The 26,585-nt window shown below is 46.1% G+C and overlaps 3 protein-coding genes across 3 annotated transcripts; 2 read left to right on the top strand and 1 right to left on the bottom strand.

The window, feature by feature from the left end:
• The first annotated feature begins 10,864 nt into the window (after nt 1-10,864).
• On the top strand, nt 10,865-12,786 carry fmc1 (formation of mitochondrial complex V assembly factor 1 homolog). The gene is made up of 2 exons (XM_079746059.1): nt 10,865-11,017; nt 12,357-12,786. The coding sequence occupies exons 1-2, from the start codon at nt 10,889-10,891 to the stop codon at nt 12,558-12,560; spliced, it is 333 nt and encodes a 110-aa protein (XP_079602185.1). The 5' UTR covers nt 10,865-10,888; the 3' UTR covers nt 12,561-12,786.
• A 1,456-nt stretch (nt 12,787-14,242) lies between these two features.
• On the top strand, nt 14,243-18,154 carry LOC307082344 (heme-binding protein 1-like; the record flags this gene model as incomplete). Its single annotated transcript, XM_079745886.1, has 4 exons — nt 14,243-14,329; nt 17,005-17,143; nt 17,518-17,698; nt 17,977-18,154. The coding sequence occupies exons 1-4, from the start codon at nt 14,252-14,254 to the stop codon at nt 18,152-18,154; spliced, it is 576 nt and encodes a 191-aa protein (XP_079602012.1). The 5' UTR covers nt 14,243-14,251.
• A 1,140-nt stretch (nt 18,155-19,294) lies between these two features.
• On the bottom strand, nt 19,295-26,490 carry wbp2nl (WBP2 N-terminal like). Its single transcript, XM_079746928.1, has 8 exons — nt 26,355-26,490; nt 25,708-25,816; nt 23,339-23,474; nt 22,970-23,062; nt 20,952-21,263; nt 20,640-20,729; nt 20,444-20,520; nt 19,295-20,182 (listed from the first exon to the last, which is right to left on the bottom strand). The coding sequence occupies exons 1-8, from the start codon at nt 26,411-26,413 to the stop codon at nt 20,126-20,128; spliced, it is 933 nt and encodes a 310-aa protein (XP_079603054.1). The 5' UTR covers nt 26,414-26,490; the 3' UTR covers nt 19,295-20,125.
• Between the last annotated feature and the right edge of the window lie 95 nt (nt 26,491-26,585).

Here is a 26,585-nt window from a genome sequence, read left to right as displayed (position 1 = left end):
GATCTAGGGGTAGGCGGAGGAGAAAAGATGGGTCTTGAGGTGGGACTGGAAGATGGTGAGGGACTCGGAGTCACGGATATGTTGGGGGAGGGTGTTCCAGAGCCTGGGAGCTCTGGAAATATGTGTTATGGAACAACCACCCTGATTAAATGAAGTAAATGTCAACACTTACATTTAAGTTTGATAAATCATAGTAAATTAGGATAATTTCACTTTAACTTTAAAGAGGTGCCCTCTATCTTAGAGGGGTATTAGTTTGGGAACCACTGGTCTACCGGGCTGTCGTCTGGGTGACGGATGGGAGAGGAGCAGCTCCATCGACCCATCGCTACGCTAGCTTGTCAATGCTAACGTGCGAGCCGTGTAATCAGGTCAAGCGTAAGAGCTAATCTCATAAAGGGACAATGAGATTAATAATTATTTGATATATGAGAGACACTTCACAAGACCAAGAGGACAGGGAGGCGCTGTAGTGGTAAATCCTGCTTATATTCCCCATTACCCGGGAACGGGTACTGATGGACACAGTGTGGAACACCGGCCATCTTGACCCGACCTGATGGGTTTGTTTTAGAGGTGGAGAACAAGCGCGTTGGAGTAGAGGAGCAGCGGAACAGCAAAGACAGAGAGGGCCATTAGTTTAACGAGCCACGGTCATAAAACAAAACGATCTCTATGGGTAGAGGCCCAGTTTAGCTGTCCAGACGGCAGCTGTAGTTTAAGTCTAGACTACAGTGGCCTTTGAGGAATTTCTTTTAGATTTACTATTACTTTTTGACAGACAGACAGACAGACAGACAGACGGACAGACAGACGGACAGACAGACGGACAGACGGACAGACAGACAGACAGACAGACAGACAGACAGACAGACAGACAGACAGACAGACAGACAGACAGACAGACAGACAGACAGATAGACAGAGAGGGTTTTTTGCATTATCCAAACTGGTATTCTTAGCACAGACGATGTGCCTATGTTCACGTGCACACATTCATGTGCGTATGTTTGTGCGTGTGTATAGAGACTTGTGCTGCGGGTCTATTTTTAAAACAGCTTTGATGGGTAAAAGGAGCTGCAATTTAAAAAAAATAAACTCCTTCTGTGAGTCGTCCATCTTCCTCTTTTCTTTGGTTTGGGCTGACTTCACCTCCTCTCCCTCTCTTGGCTCCATCTCCTCGTCCTCCTCCTCCTCCTGTTCATCCTCTCATCCGATTCCTCTCTCTGAGGGCGAGCGTCGCCAGCTGAACTACTCCACTGCCTTGTTGCATCATGGGTAGAGAATGAACCTCCTTCAGATGAAGCTTCTCAATGTTCCCCACTTTAGCAGGCCTCACAGCAGTCTTGTGAATGGGTGAGAGGGGATGGAGAAGACGAACGGGGGATGAAATATGAAGGAGGGATGAAGGATGAAGGGGTGATGAAGAATGAAGGATGAAGTAGTGATGAAGTATGAAGGAGTGATGATATGAGAAGGGGATGAAGGATGAAGGGGTGATGAAGAATGGGGGTTGATGAAGGATGGAGAAGGGCTGAAGGATGAAGGGGTGATGAACGATGAAGGGGTGATGAAGAGGGTTGATGAAGGATGGAGAAGGGCTGAAGGATGAAGGGGTGATGAACGATGAAGGGGTGATGAAGAGGGTTGATGAAGGATGGGGAAGGGATGAAGGATGAAGGGGTGATGAACGATGAAGGGGTGATGAAGAGGATTGATGAAGGATGGGGAAGGGCTGAAGGATAAATGGGCGATGGAGGATGAAGGGGTGATGAAGGATGAAGGGGTGATGAAGGATGAAGGGGTGATGAAGGATGAAGAAGTAATGAAGGATGAAGGGGTGAGGAAGGATGAAGGGGTGATGATGAAGGGGTGATGAAGAATGGTGTGGTTGAGGTGTGTAAGTGTGTGCCGGGGTCCCCCCCTGTTGCTAATAGCGTCTCTGCTGATTCCCGCAGCGCGCTAATGCTTTATGACGCAGCGCTATAGTAGGCAGTCTGCTGCGCCAGCACATCGCCGCGGCAACACCGTGACTTTCAGCCAATGACGGACGGCAGAGCACGGAAGCTCATCTAGCAGCTGTTGCTGCCGTGGCGAAAGAGAGGGAGTGAAGCAGGCGGACTGTCCATCAAACACAACATACTGAACCCTGCCACCTCCTCCTCCTCCTCTGACACGCAGCGGGAGAACCAAAACATTTAGTCTGTGTATATCTCTCTCTCTCTCTTTCTCTCTCTCTCTCTCTCTCCCTCTACCTCTCCCTCTCCCTCTCTCACGCCTCTGCGACAGAGCTCAGAATGTTCAATATTCTCGCTGATTAATAGAACAAGGAGAGAATGAAGGGGAGAGAGGGAGAGAATAAAACAAGGGTAGGGGGATGTAATGGAGAGGGAGTGATAGAGGGAGAGAGTGGAGGAGAAAAGGGAGAGAAGGGAGGGAGAGAGAATGAAGGGATAGAGGGAGAGAGGGAGAGAGATGGGGAACCAGACGAAAAGAGTGCAAAAGGTACAAAGAGGAAATAGGAATAAATAGAAAGATTAATTAGAAATTAACGGAACGATTAAGAAATACTGTCCCTCTGAGCAAGAGATAGAAGAGGAGAGAAGGAGGAGAGAGAGAGAGGAGACTCGAAATAATTCTTCTTCTGTATCTTATCGCACGCACACACGCACCCGCACACACACACAGGTCCCAATGTCAAGCAACCTTTGGTCACACACTTAGTATTAAAACTAGTAACAACTACATACTGCTACAATCTCAATTACAAGCAAACACACACACAAAAACACAAACTCACACATAACCACCCACACATAACCACACACACAATCGTATTTTTCGAAAGCTTTGATTGGCAGATCAATCAAGGGTTGAGCCATCAAGCGACACCGGTAGTCGATGGGGCTAGGGTTGGGGTGAATTACAACACACTGACACACAGCATGGATCAAAGAGCACGTCCAGTGCAAGAAGCCCTCCACTCCACAGACCTCTCTGCGCTACTCCAACCACTCCACCCTCAATCACTAGCCTCTTTAGCTCAAGTTAGCCTTAAAAAGCAAACTTTAGCCTTTAAAAGCTCACTCCAGCATATAAACTGTGAAATGAGCCATTCAAAAGATAATCCTTAAATCTTTATACTAATCTTAGTCTGTAAACACTAACCGTAGTCTTAGAAACTAAACCGTAGACTCTAGTACGATGCTAACTTTGTTGTGTCAAGCTACTAGTGTGCGAGTTAGCATGGTGCTATCGTCTGTTTTTATCCTAGGTTGCGAGGCAGAGTGGTCCTACCTTGTGTTTTGCCAGCCGACGTCTCATCGCTGCTTCTCAGAAGTAGCATGATGGTTTAGCGTGGCGTTCCTCTCTCCCTGTCATAGCCTCAGAGCGAGCCAGGGTGACCTGGAACACAAACACCACCAAAACATGTCAGGACATGAAACGATTGTATACACATGTGATAGAAATGTACAGATAATAGGACACAACCGGTTTAATAGAACCGTACAGGTGTAACATAGAACATAGCAGGTGTAACACAGAACCTTACAGTTGAACTATAACCTTACAGGTGCAACATAGAACCTAACAGGTCTAACATAGAACCTTAAAATTGAACTATAACCTTAAGGTGTAACTTAACAAAAATAAATAAATGTAATATAAAATCAAAATAAATCTTTGAAACAAGCATCCATTTGAATGTTTGAATTGGGCTGGTCAGAATTTTTAATAGGGGAGGTAGTGATGTTTCAAAAGGTGAGGCATTTGTATTTATGTGTGTGTGTGTGTGTGTGTGTGTGTGTGTGTGTGTGTGTGTGTGTGTGTGTGTGTGTGTGTGTGTGTGTGTGTGTGCGCATGTGCATGTGTGTGCGCGTGTGTGTGTGTGTGTGTGTGTGTGTGTGTGTGTGCGTGCGTGCGTGCGTGCAGGTGTGTGTGTGTGTGTGTGTCAGACTCACAGTAGAGTTCTGGAGGGTTCTCCTGGGTCAGGAGGGCGTTGTCCGGTGTTGACACCTTTTGCCTTCAGAGCGTTGGTGTTGTTGTTGTTGTTGTTGTTGATTTTGTTGGTTGTCTGTGTCTTCTGTAAGACAACACAAACAGGAAGAATATAAAAAAAACTGACAAAAAAGAAAGTGCTCTAAGGTAGTCGTTTGGTCCGGTTTTTGTTGCTGTTGGACAGCTTGGTCTTGCAGCAAACTAATTAGAAGGTTTGCTAACAACTGTCTGAAATAGAACCTTCTAGTATGCCATGGAGCTTTGTTTGTGTGTTTGATAATTATAATTATACTCCATACTACACTCTCTATACTGGTCTCAATACTGGTCTCTGCTGGTCTCTATACCGGCCGCTATAGTGGTCTCTATACTGGTATCTATACTATACTCTTTCTACTGTTCTCCATACTATACTATATACTCTATACTGGCCTCTAAACCTGTGTCTCTAGTGGTGTCTATACTAATTGCAACTGGTCATACTGGTTTCAATAGTGGAACCTTGTATCTGTTGGTCTGTAGAAGCCATAAGTAAGTTTAGGTTAAATACATTATTGATTAGAATCTGCTGATAAATAAGATTCTCCCTGCAGCACAACAGATTTTCTTTCCATATTTCATAACACCCCCACACACACCCACACACCCACACACATACACACACACACACACACACACACACACACACACACACACAGACACACACACACACAATTAAACACAAACACAGCCATTACGCAAGAACATGGAAGTGTTATTTTCTCACCTCTTGTTCTTTAATGTCCCCTGCTAATCTGTCCTAATCTGTCCTAATCTGTCCTGATCCCACTCATAAAGATAGTGTTTCTGTCGCCACAGCCACTCTGACGTGTCGGTATCCAATAGCTTTAACAGATATCAGATCGCGACCCAAATACATGCTGCCAATAAGGTCAAGACTTTCTCTTTCTCTTTCCATCTCCCTCCCTCCTCTCTCAGTTGGCCTAGCAAATCACACACAGGGTCGCAGGTTCACGTTCCCGGGTTATGAGGCCGTGAAATGTATGACATCATGTTTCGAACCCCATCTCTTTGGTGTTTGTGTTCTATTCCCATGGGAAGTATATCCCGGGTTACACACAAAAGCCTATATTCAGCGTGTGATCCTTTAGCAGAGACCCCATTGGGGAGGGAGGGAGGGAGGGAGGGAGGGGAGAGAGAGAGAGGAGAGGGAGGGGAGGGTGGTGAGGGAGAGAGCTGCGTGAGGGAGGGAAGGACGGAGGGAGGGATATGAGGGAGGCGAGGGGAGGCTGTTAGGGAGGAGGTGGAGGGAGGGAGATGAGGGAGGGAGGGAGAGAGGAGAGGGAGAGATGGGAGGGAGAAGGGGAGGTGAGGGAGGGGAGGGAGGAAGGTGAGGGAGGCGTGGGAGTGAGGGAGGGGAGAGAGGGGAGGGAGGAAGGGGCTAGGTCACCAGTGACCCCACATGTGTTCGGTGTGACCGTATTTATCTTCTCCAACCCACTGGCAAGGAAGCACATGCTCGCTGTGGCAAGCAGTTCCACATGAGGGGGCGTCGTGTGTTGGCATGTTTAGCTGTCCATGGTAACGGGGAAATCTGCCATGTTTAACAGGTTTGCCAGCTAACACTTTAAGTCTCACTATCTTTATTTAGTTATTTATATATTTCAGGACAATGCACATTGATGAACATGTACAGCAGTACACGTAAATGTGCCAGATTGTAGCCCGGGGGCTGATTTCCATCTGTAGTCCATCTTGGGCAGAACAGAGGTTTTCATCGCAATCCCATTACAGTACTTCACGTTATTGGCAATTATCCATTCTATTATTATCCAACAATGGCATAATTGACCTCAGTTCTAGGTTTGTGACACATCTTGGTGTCTTAGATCTAGGTTGGATAGATCTAGGTGTGACAGCTCTAGATTTCACAGCTCTAGGTGTGACAGATCTAAGTGTCACAAAACCAGATGGGACAGATCTAGGTGAGAGGATCTAGGTGTGATAGAGAAAGGCGTGAAAGAGCTAGGTGTGGCAGATCTCGGTGTGACATATCTAGGTAAGCAAGCTCTAGTTGGGACAGCTCTATGTGCGACAGATCTAGGTAAGCATCTGTAGGGACTGTTGGGGTTGCATGGTTCAAGAACAGAGAGCATCTTGGGTAATAGCTTAGGGTCACAAGAGCATACCTCAGGTTGGTTTAACCTTCACATTCAGACCCCACCCACCAACCCACACACACACACAACCACACACACTCTCCCCTGTCCATCATATATGCTGTGGTAATTAACCACATCACACTGATTAACTTTCAATCATACAGCTGACAGCACAGTGTGTGAGTGTGTGTGTGTGTGTGTATGTGTGTGTGTGTGTGTGTGTGTGTGTGTGTGTGTGTGCGTGTGTTTGTGTGTGTGTGTGTGTGCGTGTGTGTGTGTGTGTATACCAACATTAATTAGCTGAAGCCCAAAGACATAAATATATAGAATAAATTAGATATTATATATATGATATCAAATTTATTCTACAAATATATAGAATACAATCTATATTAATTTATAATATATATCTACAATGAAATCACAGGTACACAGATCGGACCGAGGTGCCATCTCTACATAGAGTTACAAAGACTTTCAACACACACAACCACAAAAATACAAAACCCAACATACACACACAAAACCCAAAATGCATACACACACAAGGACCAAAACCAATCGAATGTTTACACATATGGAGCAATAAGCAAGATTATACAAGCAAATCTGAAATAACATTCATGCACAGGAATCGCGAATATCGAATAACATAAATGAATAAAACAGAGATATTACAATAAACTCAGAGAACTCACCTGGTCCAGGTATTTATATGGCCGCTATCAGGTGCAGAGTGGATTTAAAACGACGTCCGTATCACATTAAAGCGGATAAAAAGACTAGTCCGTAGTAAAATCCCACAGATTAAGATTCACTTGTAGAAAAATAATTATCAAAATGGGCTTTGGTCCGTACAAAAAAGAGTACAAAGTGTGTGGCGGTGGCCAGAGTTGCAGACTCTTAATATTCTGTCATTGCTGCGTCTGGATGTCCTGCCCACGCGGAAACTACGGGTCCATGGGAGCATGTGTCCATCTAGACGTCCAGCCCCTCTGTCCCACTCCTCGGCAGAGGACGAGAAACGTCCTGAAACACAGAGGGAGAGCCTGTGAGTCTGGGATCTCTGCTGCCTACTGTACCGAGTTGTGTACCGTGTCCCCGTGAGGAACACACTGGGAGCACACACTACACAGACCACACACAGCTCCCACACACACACTGATACAACACACACACACACACACACACACACACACACACACACACAGCAAATGTAACTTTCACTTAGGTTGTTTTTCATTTTTTCAAAATTAAATATTACATTTTAGACACCTTCAATTAAAGATTGTTAATGAAACACGGCATTCATAAATATGGATCTGAATGAAGTTAATGTGTGGTGAAAATTCACATGAATGAAGTGCTGAATCTGTGCAGCTCCGTGACGGCTGTGGGGACATTTTCAACGACAGCTTGATCAATAAGCCGATGGATCGAGAAGTGTGGTTGGGTGATAATTAAACAGATGGAAGATTGGAGGGAAAAGACGAAGGGAGAGAAATGGAAGATTTATGTTTTAAGACACGCTTCGCTTATCTCAGGTCATTCTGTTGAAGAGAGGGAGGGGAGGGGGAAGCATCATGCAGACATATAGGTTGGAGAGAGAGAGTCGAGGGGGTGGAGAGGAAATGGGGATGGAGAGAGAGAGTGTACAGGGGGCAAAGAGGGAGGGGGAAGGAGGAGGAGAGAGAGAGAAAGTGATTGGGAGCGAGGGAGAGCTATAGAGGTGATAGACCAATTGAATGGGAAAATGCTGGTTCAGTTTGGCCGTGAGTATCTGGTTGTATCAAAACCAGAACTCATCTTCAAGCTTAATGCTCCAGAACAATTTCTAAACACCTAGCTGGTGTCATGCTGTAGCACCCTCACTAAACACCCAGCTAGCTTCATGCCCTAGAACCCTTACTCAACACCTAACTAGCCTTATGCTGTAGAACCCTCACTAAACACACTACTAGCTTTATGCTCTAGCATTAATCATCACCTAGCTAGCTTGAAGCTCTACAACCCGTTATAAACACGCCGCTAGCTTCATGCTCTAGAACCACAACTTATTGGTGTTTATGAAGGAGAAACGTGAGACATGACGGATGTTTGAGACGTTTTAATGAACAGACTGCTGTACAATAACATGGAGAGTGGCCCTCGGTCCGAAAAGGCCCCCTTGGAGGCGGAGCTTCCAGAGGCAGGACAACGCGGGGGTGTGGTCTAGAGAAACAGACGATGGGGTGAGTTGAAGATGGGGAGGATGTCTCGAGGATGAAGATGAATAATCTTCTAGAACAAGTTTCACTGCAGTTTCTAAAGAGTGTGTGCGTGCATGCATGCGTGCGTGCGTGCGTGCGTGCGTGCGTGCGTGTGCGTGTGTGCGTGTGTGTGTGCGCGTGTGTGTGTGTGTGTGTGAGAGACAAGACACCAGACACACCTACCTAGGGTAAGCAATAAGAGCCGCCCAAAGATGACAGGAGGAGACGGGGGGAGGGGGTGGGGGGCTGAAAGAGATGACAGGAGGAGAAGAATGTGTGTGGGGGGGGGGGGGGGGGGGGGGGGGGGGGGGGGGCAGAAAATGAGCTGAAAGAGGAAGGGAGATGACCACAGCTAACCTCCGGTGGTGGTCTGCTCAGCGGGTTTCTACGGTAACCACCGCTGTGAGTTCAAAGATTCAGAGAGATAGAGCCGTGGTGAGGAGGTGGAGGAGGAGGAGCAGGAGGAGCAGGAGGAGCAGGGGTGGGGAGAGAGAGAAGGCTGGAAGTGATGGAGAGAGGAGGGGAGGAATGGGGTGGAAGGCAGGAAAAAGGAAAAAAAAAATGAAATAAAATCCCCCTCCTCTCTCTCTCTCCTTCCTCCGTGGCTCATAAATAGAAGAAATTGTAGAGCAGATAGATGGAGAAGTAGATGAAGAGACAGAGCGCGGAGAGAGCGAGCAGATGGAACGACAGAGCCCCCCCCAGCAGCGCGATCAGGAAGAAGAAGAACAAGAAACGAAAGAAAAAGGAAAATATTCCGGCGGGTTCCGTGGCGTCCGCGGGGGGTCTGTGGAAGGGAAGGGAGGGGGGGGGGGGGGTTCTTCAGGCACAAGTCCTTCCCCCTGTCTGTCTGTCTGTCTTTCGCCTGTCTGTTCGTCTGTCTGTCTGTCCGCCTGTCTGCCTCTCTAGCATCTGTCCGTATGTCCGCTCTTCCTTCTCTTCAACGAGGAGAGGCTTCCCATCCAGATGACAAAATCAGAAAGAAGACGTCTCTCTCCCTATCTCCCTCTTCCTGTCTTTCTTTCTCTCTCGCTCTCTCTTTTTCTGTCTTCCTCTCTCTCTTCAGGTCTCTCTCTCTCTAACTCTGCCACAGGTGAGACATTGTTGCAGTGAAGCAGACGCTAGCGCTCTGAGGCAGACATCAAGCCATGGGCTCCAGCTCAACTAGCGATGCCTCCCTCATCACAGAGCACATACTCAACTGGAAGCTCTTGCTCTCTCTCCTGCTCTATCTCTTCTGGTTTCTCTCTCTCTCGCCCATCCCTGAGAGAAGCGGCGGAGACGGGGAGGTGGGCCCACACACCGCATTAGTATTCATTGAGAGCGCGAGGTAGTGGGGGTGAGCTCCAACAAATGGTGAGGTGCCTGTAAGTGAGGCCGGTGACGAGAGAATGGCACCCCAAAGTGGTTGTCTGCGGTAATACAGCTATAAGCCTGACCCGCCACATGGGGCTCAGAGTGGACAATTGGTATAGCTCCGCAATCAAATATACACACTCTCTCCCCCTTACTTCCTCTCCAACACACAAACACACACACACACACACGCGCACGGGGCGCGCGCGCACACACACACACACACACACACACACACACACACACACACACACACACACACACACACACACACACACACACACACACACACACACTTGTTCTATGTCTGTGAGTTAGTGAGTAACATAATTATTAAATATTTAACAATTGTTTTACAATCAACCATTTCGATTATAGTCTGAAGAGGCCGGTGATGAGGCCGAAGTAGATTTTGATTGTTTAACTTTAGATAATGAAATAACCAAAAACATATTTTCTAATCTTTGTTTCGGTGATATTGGAATGTATTGATCCCCACCAGGACCCGAGATAGAGTGGCGATTTTGTCAATGCGGCTTTCTTTTGTGATACAACATCGCCTCCATGTGGCCAGTAAACAGGACCACAGACACAATAGACAATTTAAATGCATGCTTTCAACCAAGTTTTAAAATGTATACGGTCATTGAAGTGTTGGAAAACATTTGTTTTAACTAACCTGTAACGTTACCTGGAACGGAGCAGTTTCTCACCAGCAGTGGGTAACGAGAGCAGGCTGTTCTTTACATGTTTGGAGTTGGTGCATACGAGTTGATTCAATGAAAAGCCAGTTTGTTTTTAAATAATTAGGTGGAGCCGTTATCGGCATGATAATCCTTAATATAATGGATATGATGAACGCTCTCTGTCTTTGTGGCATAGAAACGGCGTCCACTCTTTTTAAGTACTTGAAATTTATGGCAGGAAAATAATGTGATTGTGGTTGACTACAACGCATTACTAATTATACATTGCCATTAGGCTACTGATCATTGAATACAGGAGTCGCGCTGCCTGAAGGACGATGGCATCGATTGTTCCGTGGATTGATTTAACTTGTCTGGTGGCTCGATGAGTCGATTTGTTTTGCCTTGTTGCCAAACCAAAAAATAAAAAAAAAGCATGTCGGGTTTGTCACCGTCGCTTCGGGTTTTCCGAGGTCTTTTAAAGGAATTACGTGAAGTCCATGGGACCACCTACAAGAATACGTTGGCTTATAATTATGTTATTGACCAATTTCGAAAAAATGAGGTGAGTTGGGCTAAAATGAGACGCTAGCAGACAGCATATCCTCAGCTGTGCTGTGCCTGCGTACTTAGTTAAAAACGTTGCGCCTTTTAATATCAAACGAGTTTTGCTATCATTAACCGTATTTCTAATGTTACAGTATGATAATATTGGGTGAAAAACTGAATTGTAAGTTGATTATGTTGTATATGAGAGGTACAGCCGAGCAAGGTGACCCACAGGCTAGATAGCAGAGTACCGAGACAGCCGAGCCAGAGCTCTTGTTTTCGTTTACAAGGTTGAGATAAAATTTAAATATCTCAGGGACTTGGCCAAGACATCCGTATCATGCAATTTATACATAATAAAAAATAAATATATATATATATATATATATATATATATATATATATATATATATATATATATATATATATATATATGATGTTATAGTTTTTCAATAACTAATGTAAAGATTACTGGCAGATCCCTTGGCAGTTCATGCAGACACTAACACACATTACAGAGACATATTGATTAATTAAATTAAGTTAATTTGCTGCTGGGTCTCAGGCCAAGGGGAGTCAATTAGTTAGTAGTGTGTGTGTGTGTGTGTGTGTGTGTGTGTGTGTGTGTGTGTGTAAGAAAAATAGATGGGGGCGGGGGGAGATGGGGGAGGGAGGGAGATGCCTATTGAAATGATTTGGTTACGCTGTCAACCATATTGCCATGTTTCTGCTTCACGGGAGCGGTGGGGGGGGGAGGTGTGCTGTAGCTCAGATCATCGTGGGAGTTGGCGGATCGCTGGAGGGGATTTCCCCCATCATCCTGGGTCTGTCAGCCCGATAGGATCTCCACAGGACAACATAACTCACATGGACATGAGCAGGGCTAGCGTGGGCAGTCGTCGTTAAATGGGCTGGCAGGACCATGTAGTGCTTATTGTGTGATCCCCAATGTCCAGTGTACTGGTCTGCATCCTAGAGCAAGATGATGGCTCACTGTCACCTGCTCCTTGATGGCGTGTATCTGAATTCTTATCTTTCGATTAAAGCATTCGCTAAATAGCTAAAGAAGTAAATAGTGTTATCCCTGTTCATTGTGTTGAAGGGCTTTCTGTGCCGTCTGTGATTCATTCTATCCAGGCACGTCGCATATATACATGGTTAAATATCAAAGCCATTTTTTGTTCTAACTTTCGTATTCAAAGTTATCACATATTTGTATCCATCTTTCACGGCCGCAAGCATATCAGAAAAGCATCCGTGTATATGCAAACTTACCTGGCCACAAAGCTTGTTCGTATTCTGTAAGAATTAGAATTCTAATGAATTACCCAATTGATGATTAGTTATTATTCCAGGTGACGGGGGAGAGGCAGTGCCGGGCGCGGCAGGAGGCGCTCCACTTGTCCCAGGCGTACCTGTGTCTGCTGAGGTCCACTCGCCAACACCTGGCCCTCCACAAGCTCTACCACGGCAAGGGGGACCGAGGGATGGCCGAGATGGCCAGCCTGGTGGGGCTCCGGCTGCCCAGCCAGCCCGGAGGCAAGGGCTGGGAGGAGTAGCACCTCCCCTCTAGGCGTCTTCCAGAACCTTGTGGAACCCTCAAGAACCTTGTAGAACCCAGACAACAAGCCAGAAGCGAGAACAAACCGTTGTGAGCCAGAGTGGACGAGCTCCGGTCTTTAGACCACGTTCATTTTTGTTATCCTCCTGGTCATAATTTAGTTCCAGTTGAGCTGAGGGGGATTGTAAATACGAGTTACGCGTCACGTGTTCAAATAAAGTACATTTAAACGGAACTGTGGGATATTTGTGCCTCATGTTTCACCGTTTCAAGCGTGGGCCTATGTGTTCTTCAGTTATAATGAATACAAACACATGCAAAGAAGAATCAAGGTCAGTAGAAAAGGCAGTGCTTAAGTGCCAATTACAGCCAATACTGTGACCTAAATCAGTGAGACTTGATGATCATGTCATTCTTCCCACGACTGAGCACTGAGGTGCCAAGATAAAGGGGGAGAAAAAAGCAGAGCCGACCTGTCACTCCCGATCAGACCTCCAGAGATCTGGGAAGATCCGCTTGTAGCGCTTCCTCCCCCGACGCTCTCCCCTCGCAGCCCCGCTCGAGGTACTCCATGCTCCACGTCCCCCCCGTCTCTCTGTCCATCCTTCTGTTCCTCCCTCCCCCCTCTGTCCACAGCTCTGTCCCTCTCTCGGACTATGTCCTCCCTCCCCACATCTGCCCATCCCTCTGTCCCTCGCTCTGCCCATCCCTCTGTCCCTCTCTCCTCTCTCTGTCCCCTGCTCGCCCCATGTCCAACCTTGTGTCCCTCTCTCCTCCCTCTGTATATCCCTCTGTCCACTGCTCGGTCCTTCCCTCTTCCAGACCGGCCGCTCACGGGTCACTGCTGATGAACGCACCATCTCTCTAGGCCACATACAAACAGGAACGCATACAGGAACACACACACACACACACACACCTCTCTCAAGCACATTGTCTCATAAACTCGAAGACATAACACACACAAGGACAGACAGTGTCACACGCAGAGATAGAGAGAAGGTGGAATAAAATGTATAAACCTTGTGCTCACCGCTGTTTCACACGCACCGAGACAGACGCGGACGTGACAAAGTGAGAATGCAAGCGGCACGGAAGTGAGGTTCAGAAGTGTTGACTTTTCATAACGCCCCGTCACATACGAGCTTCTTGGAAACACTTCAGAGGTAGGCTATTTTGAATGTTCCCGATGCGCGCAGCAAGAGCTCGTTAACGAAGCAATTAGCGACAAAGAAGAAGAGGTGACGGCGGTTAACTGAGTCGGAAACATGAACTAGACGAGTGACATGTTGAAGGGAGGAGGAGGAGGAAGAGGATGGGGATGAAGAGGATAAGTGGGAGGAGGGGGAGAAGGAAGAGGATGGGAGGATGAATACGACTAAGGGAGGAGGATAAGGGGGAGGAGGAGGAGGGGGAGGAGTCAGCTTCCTGGTCTCCGGTTCAGCAGAGCAGAGAGGAGTCGTGTTCAGAGCATCTCCGTTCAGAGAGTCAAAAGACCAAAACATAAGAAGACTGAGGGGGGAGCAGGAAAGCTTTGAAATATTTAAGCAACGAGGAAACTTATTGTAGGCTACTCTTTGTTTTCCGAAGTAATTTTAGTCTGTAAAGAACGAGTGAAGAAGGGAATAAGGAGGAGCTGGAGGAGAAGGAGCACCTGACACGGAGCAGAGAGACCCGGGAGTAGACGAGATGTTCGGGATGATCAAGAACTCGCTGTTCGGCACCACAGAGGAGACGGAGTATAAACTGCTGAGCAGCGAGACCAAGGTAAGGACCGGGTCGTCTCTGGGGTCAGAGTTCAGGCACACTTCGCACTCGCGCGCGTGACCTTGCGGCTCGGAGTCCTGCACCCCCATCATTGATTTGATTGACAGGCCGACAATTAATTGGTCGCTGCGCGTGCTTCTGTGACAGCGCGCGCTATACAGGTCAAACCACCCCAAGATGCAACACGTAAATTATACACGCGATGGCTCAAATGTGTATTTTCTTAACTTGCACCTTTGTGTAGGTCATCCAGCGCGTGTTAATCAGTGTTTGTGTCCCTATCCCCTGCCCGCGGGTGAAACGTAAAGGCAGATGACGTCACTAATAGCAAGGGCATCGCCGCGCATCTCCGTATCGCTCGCGCCAACCTCGCTCTTTACATGAACCATGTGTTGAGTTAATGTTCATGCAAGCGCATTGAGAACGTTCCGGTGACGAGCAATTGGCATTTAGAGTCAACGTTTCGGCGCCCATTTGTATGTGTCTGCGTGTGCGTGTGCGTGTGTACTGTAGGTAGAGTTGTCATCACATGAGTGATTCAATGTCATCAATAACTAATGTCTTCTGACATTACTACTGGCTTATCCCCTGGCTGTCAGGACACACACACACACACACACACACACACACACACACACACACACACACACACACAGATTGATTAATTCAATTAACTATTAATTTGTTGCTGGGTCTCAGGCCAAGTGGAGTCAATTATTGTGTGTGTGTGTGTGTGTGTCTGTCTGTCTGTCTGTCTGTCTGTCTGTCTGTCTGTCTGTCTGTCTGTCTGTCTGTCTGTCTGTCTGTCTGTCTGTCTGTCTGTCTGTCTGTCTGTCTGTCTGTCTGTCTGTCTGTCTGTCTGTCTGTGTCTGTGTGTGTCTGTGTAAATCAGAACCACCTGATCTCTTCAGCCACCCTGACACCCAGCACTCTTAATTAAAGCAGACACCCAATACAGGGGGACACAACCACACAGACAACCAAACACACACACACACGCACGCGCACGCACACACACGTCGAAGACAAAGGATGTGTCTGAGTGGTTGATCACCACGGGCGCCTCACCAGCTGTTTGCTGAGTGCAACCTGCGGTTGGAACTGTGGGGATGATAAAGTACAGTGCGAGGATGACGAGGCTGAGGAGGAAGGTGTTGATTAGGGTGCCAGCCACCCAGGGACGGTGACGGGGATAATTACGTGCTTCAGAAGATGCATAAGTTGGGGTTCCCTACCTGGCAGTGATTACATGGTATTAAGTCGAGGGGCTCCACAGCACTGCTAGAGACACCCTCCCTGGGAGGACAGCCAGAAACAGCTGCCCTGGACAACTGGAGCTCAGACTACTTGACTGTTTAATCATTCTAGCAGACACTTTCATCCATTGTTACTCAGCTGAAGCTGCTGTAGGTAAGGTTTAACAGTGGTGAAGAGAGTGCAGAGAGTGCAGGAGAGAAAACGCTTTTGAACAGTAACAAACTCCTTCCTACCTTACATTTGTCATCCATTGAGAAACCTGTAACCTGTAATTTACAGGAAAGATAAGAGAATAGATACCCTGACTGTTAAGAAATGAGCCAGGAACAATCTTAAATATAAATGTTCTCATAAAAAGACAGATGTACAGTCAACCAAAACAGATATTCTCGCAATACTTTTCACTCAGGACCACCAGATGGAGGGCTGTGGCGTTTTGAACAAATTACACTCTAATAATAGCTCTTAAATCGTACCTACAATACCTTTTAAATATGTAATAAAAGCTCTTAAATATTAACGACAGAGTTTAACCCAATATCATAATTATCTGTTCATGCACAAGGAACCTTTATCCTTCAATTTCTACTGCTTATGATCCCAGTCTGTCATAATAATGTACTTTAGTAGCCATAACAACCAGAGTAGATGGGGAGCAGTAGTTAGTATAGTGGGTGGAGTCAGGGTCGTGTACTTCGCCAGTCTCCTACAAATATGTTGACGATGGTGTGTGTGTGTGTGTGTGTATGTTGTATTAGTGTATTTGTGTGTATGTGTGTTTGTTTGTAAATGTGGTGTGTTTGTGTTGTTATGCAACAGCGTGCATATCCAGACCATAATAATCTTCAGTAAACTTGGCAGCGCTCTGAGCAAAAGAAAATGCATAAATATAAATCTGCATAAATATGTTTTATCAGCCCCCTCACAGGACAAACACACACACCAATCCCCCTTGCCATATAAATTTGCGCACACACAAATGCTGTCCCTCGTCATATAAATACCCGCACAAACATGCAGTCCTTGCCATATAAATACCTTCGCGAACATCACACACACACACACACACACACACACACACACACACACACGCACGCGCACACACACACACACACACAAACACCCAGTGTTTTTTGAGTAGGACTTGCATGGCTGCAGGAAGAGAACATGGATGAGTCAGAGGTGATTCATGAAGAACTCTACCTCTCTCTCTCTCCTGCACATGGGGGGTAGAAGGACAGCAGATGAAGATAATGTATGTCTATGCATGTGCTTAAAGGACTACAAGTCTGGGTTTAGATTGATGAATCTCCTTCAATCTAATTTTTACAATTTACACAAAAGTCTGCCTAGCAGTTAGCATAGCATTGAGGCTATAGTAGTGAGCCCAGCAGTGACTCCCTGCCTTTCTCCGTTAGGATGGCGTTAGCTACGAGATACGGCGCTACGACGCCGGAAAGTACGCGGCCATTTCGTCTGAAGGCCGCTCGTTCGACCAGGTCACAGCAGAGCTGGTGAGGAAGCTCCTCATGTACATCGGTGGCACCAACGACCAGGGTAAGCTACTCTAATACATATATATATATACATTGTTTATAAATATATATATACATGTATATAAATACATATATATATGTTTATATGTGTGCATATGTATGTATATATATACTCACACCACTGTATAATATTAACAGTTGTACCAACTAGTGTACTATGTATGTAGAATAGATCTGGACGCATTTGCATCTGACCTGTAGAGCACACGTGTTATTAGAAATTCCGCCCAGGAGATAAACAAAACCGCCTTCAAACTTCGAGGAACCTCCGGAAGCAGCTGAACCCGCGTATTCGACATAGAATTATTCGTAAAAAAAACGACAACACAGAAGCAGAAAGGAACACGGAGCTGTTGTGTTTCTATCCCCCTGAAGCCGAGGCGATGGGAACGGCGGCGCCCATCACCATCACAGTGTTCCCGCGGGACGACGGCGTCATGTCTCGCCGCCTGGTGGTGGGGATCCGGATCCCCATGGCGTACCAGCGCAACCCGCCCGTGCCCAGCGACAGCGCCATCAAGATCGAGGAGCGGCCCGGCATGACCGTCTACGCCCTGTGAGTCTTCCTCCAGGGCTTGGTCTTCCCCAAGTCCCTTCTCTTTTTTCCTACAGGGGTAACCGCCCTGCTGTTCCGATATTCTCCAATACTTCATACTCGGTCTGCGACATCAACTCTGTTCCTGCGGGAAAGTTGGACCTTTGACGTGGTTCCTCCCCCAAGCAATGATCCTTTCAGACCAAACTATCTCCCAAGATTTACAGCTACAGCCACCAAGGATGCCCTTCTTCACCTGAGTGACCTCCACGAGCCTAACCTGTGCTTCCTGTTTCCAGTCAGTTTGGAGGCTTCGCCGGGGAGACAGAGTACCGGGCCGAGGCGCTCCGACTGACGCGCACGCTGGGGGAGACTGCCCCGTACCAGCGCAAGCAGTACTTCTGCTGCAGCTACGACGTGCCCATCAAACCGTATGGCCGCCGCAACGAGGTGTGGTTCCTGCAGGAAGAGCCGTAGGTTCTTCATCCACCTCAGAACCTCCCGTCCTTTTCCTTCTTCCTGTTCCTGACGCCTCCCCCACACAACCGACAGTCTTCTGGGCCTGAATGCTGGATGGGTAGAGGGAATATTAAGGTCCTGGAGCTAGTAAGCAGATGTTCTCCACGATGGCCCGGTGATACAGCCACCGCCCCCTGGTGGGAGAGTTTAAAACATCTTTGCTGCACCACACTCACACATAAACACCAGTACAGTCAGTGCAACACACACACACACCCCCCCCCCCCCCCCCCCCATCTGAAATTAGCTTCTGAATCTTCTTAAAATATATTTTTTAATCGTTTTTCTTCAATTATAAAAGGATATGTTAAAGGCTGCAGGTTTGGTAGGGCGGTAGATTTTAGATTTTTTCTCTTCGTGGTTCAGACCCTGAAAATCCATCAATAGGCAAACAAAAATTAAGCCAGCCTGCTGAGCAGCATCCTGGAGATCGTAGAGCTAAAGGTCTGGTTACCAACTGGACTTAACCCGGTGCAACAGGTCAGATGTTGGGAACTAAATATTTCAGGCTATAGGGGTGAGGTCAGCCCTTAGGTACTGCAGGTCCCAGGGCAGAGTATAGAGTTCACAGAACATCCTGCCCGGCCCGATAACAAGATATGGTTGGTCGGTCTGGAAACACTCAGAAACACACTCTATACCGTTCTAGTCGTTTGTATCAAGTAAACACGTTTTAGGCTTTTGTATCCATCCCGTCATGTTACATTGCACCACTTGTTTGATGAAAGCACAAATAAGTTCTGCACAAAAACTAAACTGAAAAACTAGGATGTGAGCCATAGCCAGGTGTGAAGATGTTTAGTGTACCGTATATTACTGGCTTCTATGTTTATCAAAATCAAAGCAGTTACTGGTGAATACTTTGTATTGAAAAATGTTGTTTATTATAATTCTTATTATGAAATGGTGTTATGGAATACTTTGTAGTGTGTGATTTTCTGTGAAAATATGGAGTGTAGATATTCGTGAGAATATAATAGCCATTTACTTAATAAATATCTAGTTAGTATTAAGAAGTGACTGTTTTTTCTTATATTGTGTTCGTTAAAAATTGTACTCGTTCAAGCCGTTACGCCTATTACATAAAACCAACATCAGTGGAAACTACTATACGTTTATTGTAACTTTTAAACATATCCAGATAAGGACTTAGAATTACAAACAAGCTATAGGGCATTTGATTCTTTCAAGCAAGCCAAGATCCAAAATGGAGTCCCCAGAGCCTCTGGACCGGCTCTATTAGTTACCTAGACCGGGCTTTTAAGGGGAATAAGCTAACCACTTTCAGACATCTTCTCACAGGTGGAACACGGCAGATACATAGTACCCCTGAGTGGGGTCATGACCCCAAGGAGTGTAATTACAGAGTGGAAAGTTCTGGTTTCAGCCAGGCTATGCATTCATGAATACAATAGAGGGCACACACACAGACACACACTCGCACACTCACTCGCTCGCACACACAAACGCACACACACGCGCGCTCGGAGCATGATTGTATAATATCATTTACAATGCTGGTTGTGGTATTTTTTGTGTTAATAAGCTTGGGACTATCTGCTATGAAAGGTGTTAGCAGTTTGTTTAAAAATACATTCTTCATACTGTCCGCATCACTACAAATTTGCGGATAAAGAAGCTCTCGGCAAAACAACTGAACATTTTCATCGAAAGCTTAAGAACACTTGGAAAATGTCCCACTCAACTTCAAACCTTAAAGTAATACACAAATACAGAAAAGATTTGGAATGAATTCCGATACCAAAGTGGAAGGATAAAAGTCAGTCCATTATTTTTGATTCCGGAATACCACTAAAGTCCGCCATGTCTTGGATTGGTCGCACCACAGCAGGCCTGCACTACAGAAGGTGGTCACTGTAGAGGGTCCATGGGAGAGAAAAGTGCAGGAAAACAGCAGACTGCGATTGGTTAGTTATTCTTCTTCTCTGGTGCTCCAGGGTAAGGTGCGTAGGGAGGAGGCTGCTCCTGAAACACAAACCAGAATCAGTGTCTAGTACTCTTAAATCAGTATCTAGTATTCTGAACCAATACCCTGTACTCTCAACCAGTACATAAACACACAATAATGAATAAGCTACTGCCTGGAGACATCGAATAATTCAGTCCAACTGATTAAATAGCAAAAGTGTAAGAGGGAGGTATATTTGTAACAGTATAGTTGTTGTAGTAGTAATAATAATATAGAGAAAGAGAGATAGTTAGATAAAGAGAGAGAAGACTGCGTACCATGGGCATGTAGACCTGGTGGGGGTCAGTGGGGTTGTAGTAAGCCCGCCCAGCGGCCTCCATTGCTTTAGGATTACCTAAAATGGAGGGGGAGAGAGAGAGAGTCAAAGAGAGTGAGAGAGATTTACAGTTCATTGTAATTTTCTGAGAGAAACAAAGAGCAGACAGACAGCGAACAGACAGACAGGGTACTAACCCGGTGTGGGTGGGGGGGCGCTCCAGACCTGGGGTGGTCCAGGGTAGGTGGGGGGAGGGGCCATGTAGGCGGGAGCAGAGGGGTACACACCTGGAACACACAGGTAGTACCATTAACAATAGTACTAGTAACATGATTGTTAATAACAAAGGCAGAACCATTAACTACTACTAAGAATATTGGTAGTACCATTAACTATAAACACTACTCTGATTAGCATTGATGCAGGTATGTAGTAGTATGATTTGATTTGACATTAGTTTTGATTCCATCACATCCAGACATGACAATAACCAATGAGGGGCAGTGTACCTGCAGCAGTAGTGGGGAAGGGGTAGCCCATGTTCCCATGGGGCGGAGCCTGGTAGAACCCGTTAGGCTGAGGAGGCGGAGCCTGGTAGAACCCGTTAGGCTGAGGGGGAGGAGCCTGGTAGAACCCATTGGGCTGTGGTGGTGGAGGTTGGTAGAATCCATTCTGTTGAGGGGGGGGAGGTTGGTAGAACCCATTGTGCTGTGGCGCTTGGGGGTAGTAGCCTGGAGGAGTGGGGGTGAAGCCGTTCACACCCCCGGGGGATGGGTAGCCAAATGACGGGCCGCCGGGTTGTGCCGCGGGAGGGCGAGATGCTGAAACACACAGAACGGCAGGATGTTAGATTGGTGTAGCAGTTAGCCCAAAGGTTCTGGGTACCACCCAGGCAGCCTAGCCTATAGGCATCCTAGAGCAAGAGGACCCCTTACGCGACGTGCTCCTCAATGGCCCGTCTCTGTAATGTCTAACCCCTACCTGCTCCTGAATGACCTGTCTCTGTACTGTCTAACCCCTACCTGCTCCTTAATGACCTGTCTCTGTACTGTCTAACCCCTACCTGCTCCTGAATGACCTGTCTCTGTACTGTCTAACCCCTACCTGCTCCTTAATGACCTGTCTCTGTACTGTCTAACCCCTACCTGCTCCTGATGACCTGTCTCTTTACTGTCTAACACCTACCTGCTCCTTAATGACCTGTCTCTGTACTGTCTAACCCCTACCTGCTCCTGAATGACCTGTCTCTGTACTGTCTAACCCCTAACTGCTCCTTAATGACCTGTCTCTGTACTGTCTAACCCCTAACTGCTCCTTAATGACCTGTCTCTGTACTGTCTAACCCCTACCTGCTCCTGAATGACCTGTCTCTGTACTGTCTAACCCCTACCTGCTCCTTAATGACATTTCTCTGTACTGTCTAACCCCTAGCTGCTCCTGAATGACCGGTTACTGTAATGTCCAACCCCTACCTGCTCCTTAATGACCTGTCTCTGTACTGTCTAACCCCTACCTGCTCCTGATGACCTGTCTCTGTACTGTCTAACCCCTAACTGCTCCTTAAAGACCCGTCTCTGTACTGTCTAACTCCTACCTGCTCCTTAATGACCTGTCTCTGTACTGTCTAACCCCTACCTGCTCCTTAACCCATTTGTGCTGGCTGCTGCGCGGCGCAACATTGTATCTACTAGATACAATGTTGCGCCGCGCAGCAGCTGGCACAAATGGGTTAATGACCTGCCTCTGTACTGTCTAACCCCTACCTGCTCGTTAATGACCTGCCTCTGTACTGTCTAACCCCTACCTGCTCCTTAATGACCTGTCTCTGTACTGTCTAACCCCTACCTGCTCCTTAATGACCTGTCTCTGTACTGTCTAACCCCTACCTGCTCCTGAATGACCGGTTACTGTAATGTCCAACCCCTACCTGCTCCTTAATGACATTTCTCTGTACTGTCCAACCCCTACCTGCTCCTTAATGACATTTCTCTGTACTGTCCAACCCCTATCTGCTCTTCAAGTATCTGTTTTCAATGTAAATCACTGAGTGACTAAAACGTAAACCGTAACAGAATGATTGAAGACACCAAGACTTTGATTGATAACAGAATCCATTGACTACTTCGTCATTATGATTTGATTATCATTGGCTAATTACATCATTGAAGCGTCCTCTAGGATCAAAACTCATTGCTCAATGACCCCAGACATTAGAGATCAGACATTGTTCTGGTTTATTTACACTAATTATGTTGAAGAACTGGTCCATCAGTATTGAAGTAGTGAAGAAGAGGTGTTTGAGGTCAGGCTAGGAGCAGCTCTAGGAACATATCTAAGAACAGATCTAGGAACAGATCTAGGAACAGATCTAGGTCTATGAGGAGCAGGACCAGCTCTAGGAACAGATCTAGGTCTATGAGGAGCAGGACCAGCTCTAGGAACAGATCTAGGCCTTGGCAGAGCAGGACTATGTGTATTTCTATGAGGAGCCCTAGGACCAGGTATATGACAATGTGGAATTACCCACCGTTAGTGGCCAATTTGAAGAGGTGCTGGCCCAGCTCGATGGCTCCCCCGCTGGTGAAAGACATCTTGAAGCTGGCCCTGCCCTCCCAGCCACCTGGTTCATCACACACACACACAAACACACACACAGTAGTCCTTTAAATCTGTGGAATTATACACATTCTGAATAAAAAATAATAATAATACTATGTTCATTAATACAAATATTATGAGTAAGAATATTGGATGCCTTAACCCTCCCAGCTCCTTAATGACACATATTTGAAAAACGCGTCTGCTTAATGAATATGGAGTATATCAATTAAATAAAGAGAAGGGAGGGGGAGTGAGGAGGAGTGAGGAGGATTGAGGAGGCGGTGAGAGGACTCACCACCTGGTTCAGCCGACACGGTCCCCTTGATGAAGTTGGCAGCGAAGACGGGCTGCTCTATGCTGCAGCCCTTCATCAGGTAGTAGGGGAACATGCAGGACCCCAGGCAGTCCTTGTTACTGGACACAAATACCAGCTGGAAGGAAGACAGCGGCTCATGTTTACATACCCTGTATTCACACCCACTTCTTCAAGTGGGGGTTTTGAGATTATATCCAGGACGTGAATGAATATATATATATATATATATGTTTAATAAATACAAAGATCGGTAATCAAATTGAAAACTCGAAAAAAAAAAGTTTTATTCACATGAAAAAGAATATAATGCTTGCATCATTTGCGACACAAGATACATTTCACCAACGTGCACTTAGATAGTCTAATTATTGCGTGTAATCTTGCATATTTGGCAAACTGGACAGGCTTATTATTGCATTGCAAGTTGAAAACACAAGCGTCTTGTTGCTGAATTATAAACTGTACACATTCATGAGTTGGATCTGAACCAGACTTGTCGGCCTGCGGGCCGAATCCGGCCCAATACCTCATTTATGTATACATTTTATAATACTTCTCTCACAATGCAACCCATGAAATTATGGCATCCTGCCGCTTGATTGCAGTGTTTCCAAATCTGCGTTTATCTTTAAGAGTTTACTTACAAGTGAGAGAGTTGAAAAGATCTACAAATAATCCCAAAATATCAAAGAGAAAAATGTATACAGAGGGAAGGCAATTTAATGAAAGCTGGGGAAGCGAATACATAGGGTTCTTTGTGCTTCAAGGAGAAAAACAGGTATGTTTTCTGTGCTATGAGGTAGTGTCGGTGATAAAGGAATACAATGAACACGGAGCCAAGTATTCTAAATTTAACCTCAGTGAAAAACATCAAATTGTCCAAGAATTAAAAGGCAGACTGCAATCACAGCAGAATACGTTTACAAAAGCTACAGCCCAAAATGATGCAGCAGTGAAAGCTAGCTTTATTGTCTCTGCAAAAAATCCCCCGAGCTACCAAGCTTACATATATTTTTTAATTTATGTAATTGCATGTACAAAATTTGTAAACTTGAATAAATAATAATCAAATGCAGTCGTTTAACAATACGTTAAAGGGGACATATCATACCACCAGGTGTGAGTGTGATTAGCCATTACAAGCCATTTTCAAAATGTGCAGCATTGTGACATCACAGGTGGGCGTGTCCATCTAGATGTGTGACGGATAGATGGACACGCCAACCTGTGATGTCACAATGCTGCACATTTTCAAACCTGCTTATAATGGCTAATGACACTCACACCTGGTGGTATGATATGTCCCCTTTAAGGAATAATTACAAATTTTATATAGTCTTACAGTTACAACCGGCCCTTTGAGAGCAACTATATCGCTGATGTGGCCCGGGACGAAAATTTGTTTGACATCCCTGATCTAAACGTCGGACTGCACAAGCTGAAATGGGTACAATAGATTTGTTTCCTGAGCTGGACGAATGAATGGATGAAGATTAAATTATGGAGGAGTGTTAACACTGGGAAGACATTCACTACCCATCTCCAAGCTCTTCAAGTACACTTTAACAAGTATTTCCAAGAGTAAACAGCCCCAGAACAATATGACTGGATACGATTACCTTTCTCGACACTGACATACATGAAAAACGTACATGCAGAAGAAACAATACAGCGACTAAACGGGAAGGATCAGCTCTCTTAGTAGACCGTTTCCCACCATCTCATAAGGTGAGTTTAACTTTACTTATATAGGCATACTTTCACTGTCATAAACAAGCAAATTTTAGGATTATGGTTATTAGGCTATTGTGTTCTTTTTTAATATCAAAGCGTGGTGTCCATGAAAAGGCTTATTACTGCGTGTGCGCGCAAACGTTTTCATGTGACAACAACCTCCAGATATCTCTGATTTTTGGGGGGTCAGTTTGGGAACTGCTGTAGAGTGTGAGTTAAGAGTGTTAAGGGCTGATTACGGTCCCACGTTCAAGCAACGCAAAGGGGTTAAGGACCCCTTAGGTCCTTGCAGACCCTCCTTGTGTCCACTGCAAGGGTCTGATGTGCGCCTCCCAAAAATTTTAACCTTCCGACGCAGCAGCAAGGGCTGTGATTGGTCCGCTTACTAAAACCCGACGCAGAACCATAAAGGTTCACGACTGCGTCATTGTGTTGCGTGAACATGGGCCACATAATCAGCCCTTTAGCGTTAGTGTACCCTGAGTTGTGGGAGTTAATGAGAGTTAGAGCTAGCATACACAGTAGGGAGTTAATGACAGTAAGCATTGCCTTTAATGAGTTCATGATAGCTACCTTTAGCATACCCTGTAGTGAGTAAATGAGAGTTAGCTTACCCTGTATGGTGTGAGGTAAACAGAACCCTTCTTGGTCCCCTTGAGGAGATCAGTCTTACTGCTGACATCACTGAAGGAGAGCTCCACATTCTTACACTCTCTCAGAACACTGATTAGGAGAAGGAGGAGAGGGGATGAGGCAAAGAAAAGGGAGAGGACAGGCAGGCTGAGTTTTACTTCATGTTTAATTTGATGTAGCCTATATAAAGTCACTTAAGGCAGCAAAAGAAAAAAAACAGGAAGCGGCTGTGTGTGTGCGTGTGTGTGTGTGTGTGTGTGTGTGTGTGTGTGTGTGTGTGTGTGTGTGTGTGTGTGTGTGTGTGTGTGTGTGTGTGTGTGATGACAGCATGTCACCAACCCGTTGCCCAACATGTACATCATGTTACAGTAAACAACTATTCTCTCCACAACATCCCCACCACCATCCACACACTAAATAAACATAACGTGATGTTATACACCCGCTCATGGACTCTCTTGTTCCATGTTGTGACGTGGATGGCCTCCCAATGACAACTAGCGGTAGCATGAAGCTAACCTCACAGCAGTTTATATCACAGGTTTATACAACATGTAAGACAAAGAAGCTGGTCAAAAGTTAACCGGCTATCCCGGCTGAGCAGGAAACCGTCCTGTCGTCCACCTACCTCTCTCCGTTGTGTATTAGAACTCCGCCGTTCTGCGAGTGGTTCCGATTCAGCGACATGTTGTTTACTGCGGCGCTCCTTCTCGTTACCGAAACACCGTCAACACCCTGACGTCACCACGTCAGCTGTTTCCCCGTCTCGTGACGCGTTCGTAACGTCCTGAAAGTAGGTCAAAACAAGACAAGTTAACCCATTGCTGTTTTGAAGTATTGCGTATCATTGCAAATTAAA

Source organism: Pollachius pollachius (genome assembly GCF_949987615.1).
Source record: "Pollachius pollachius genome assembly, chromosome: 11".
In the NCBI taxonomy this organism is placed as follows: Eukaryota; Metazoa; Chordata; class Actinopteri; order Gadiformes; family Gadidae; genus Pollachius; species Pollachius pollachius.
This window is presented reverse-complemented; position numbering and strand designations above follow the sequence as displayed.

Excerpts from the sequence above, each read along its gene's own strand:
- wbp2nl (XM_079746928.1), bottom strand. The coding sequence starts at position 26,413 with ATGTCGCTGAATCGGAACCACTCGCAGAACGGCGGAGTTCTAATACAC. Across the intron at positions 23,475-25,707 it reads TTTACCTCACACCATACAGG|CTGGTATTTGTGTCCAGTAA; the intron begins GTAAGCTAACTC and ends TCTTCCTTCCAG. Across the intron at positions 23,063-23,338 it reads CGTGTCGGCTGAACCAGGTG|GTGGCTGGGAGGGCAGGGCC; the intron begins GTGAGTCCTCTC and ends GTGATGAACCAG.
- fmc1 (XM_079746059.1), top strand. The coding sequence starts at position 10,889 with ATGTCGGGTTTGTCACCGTCGCTTCGGGTTTTCCGAGGTCTTTTAAAG. Across the intron at positions 11,018-12,356 it reads ACCAATTTCGAAAAAATGAG|GTGACGGGGGAGAGGCAGTG; the intron begins GTGAGTTGGGCT and ends TTATTATTCCAG.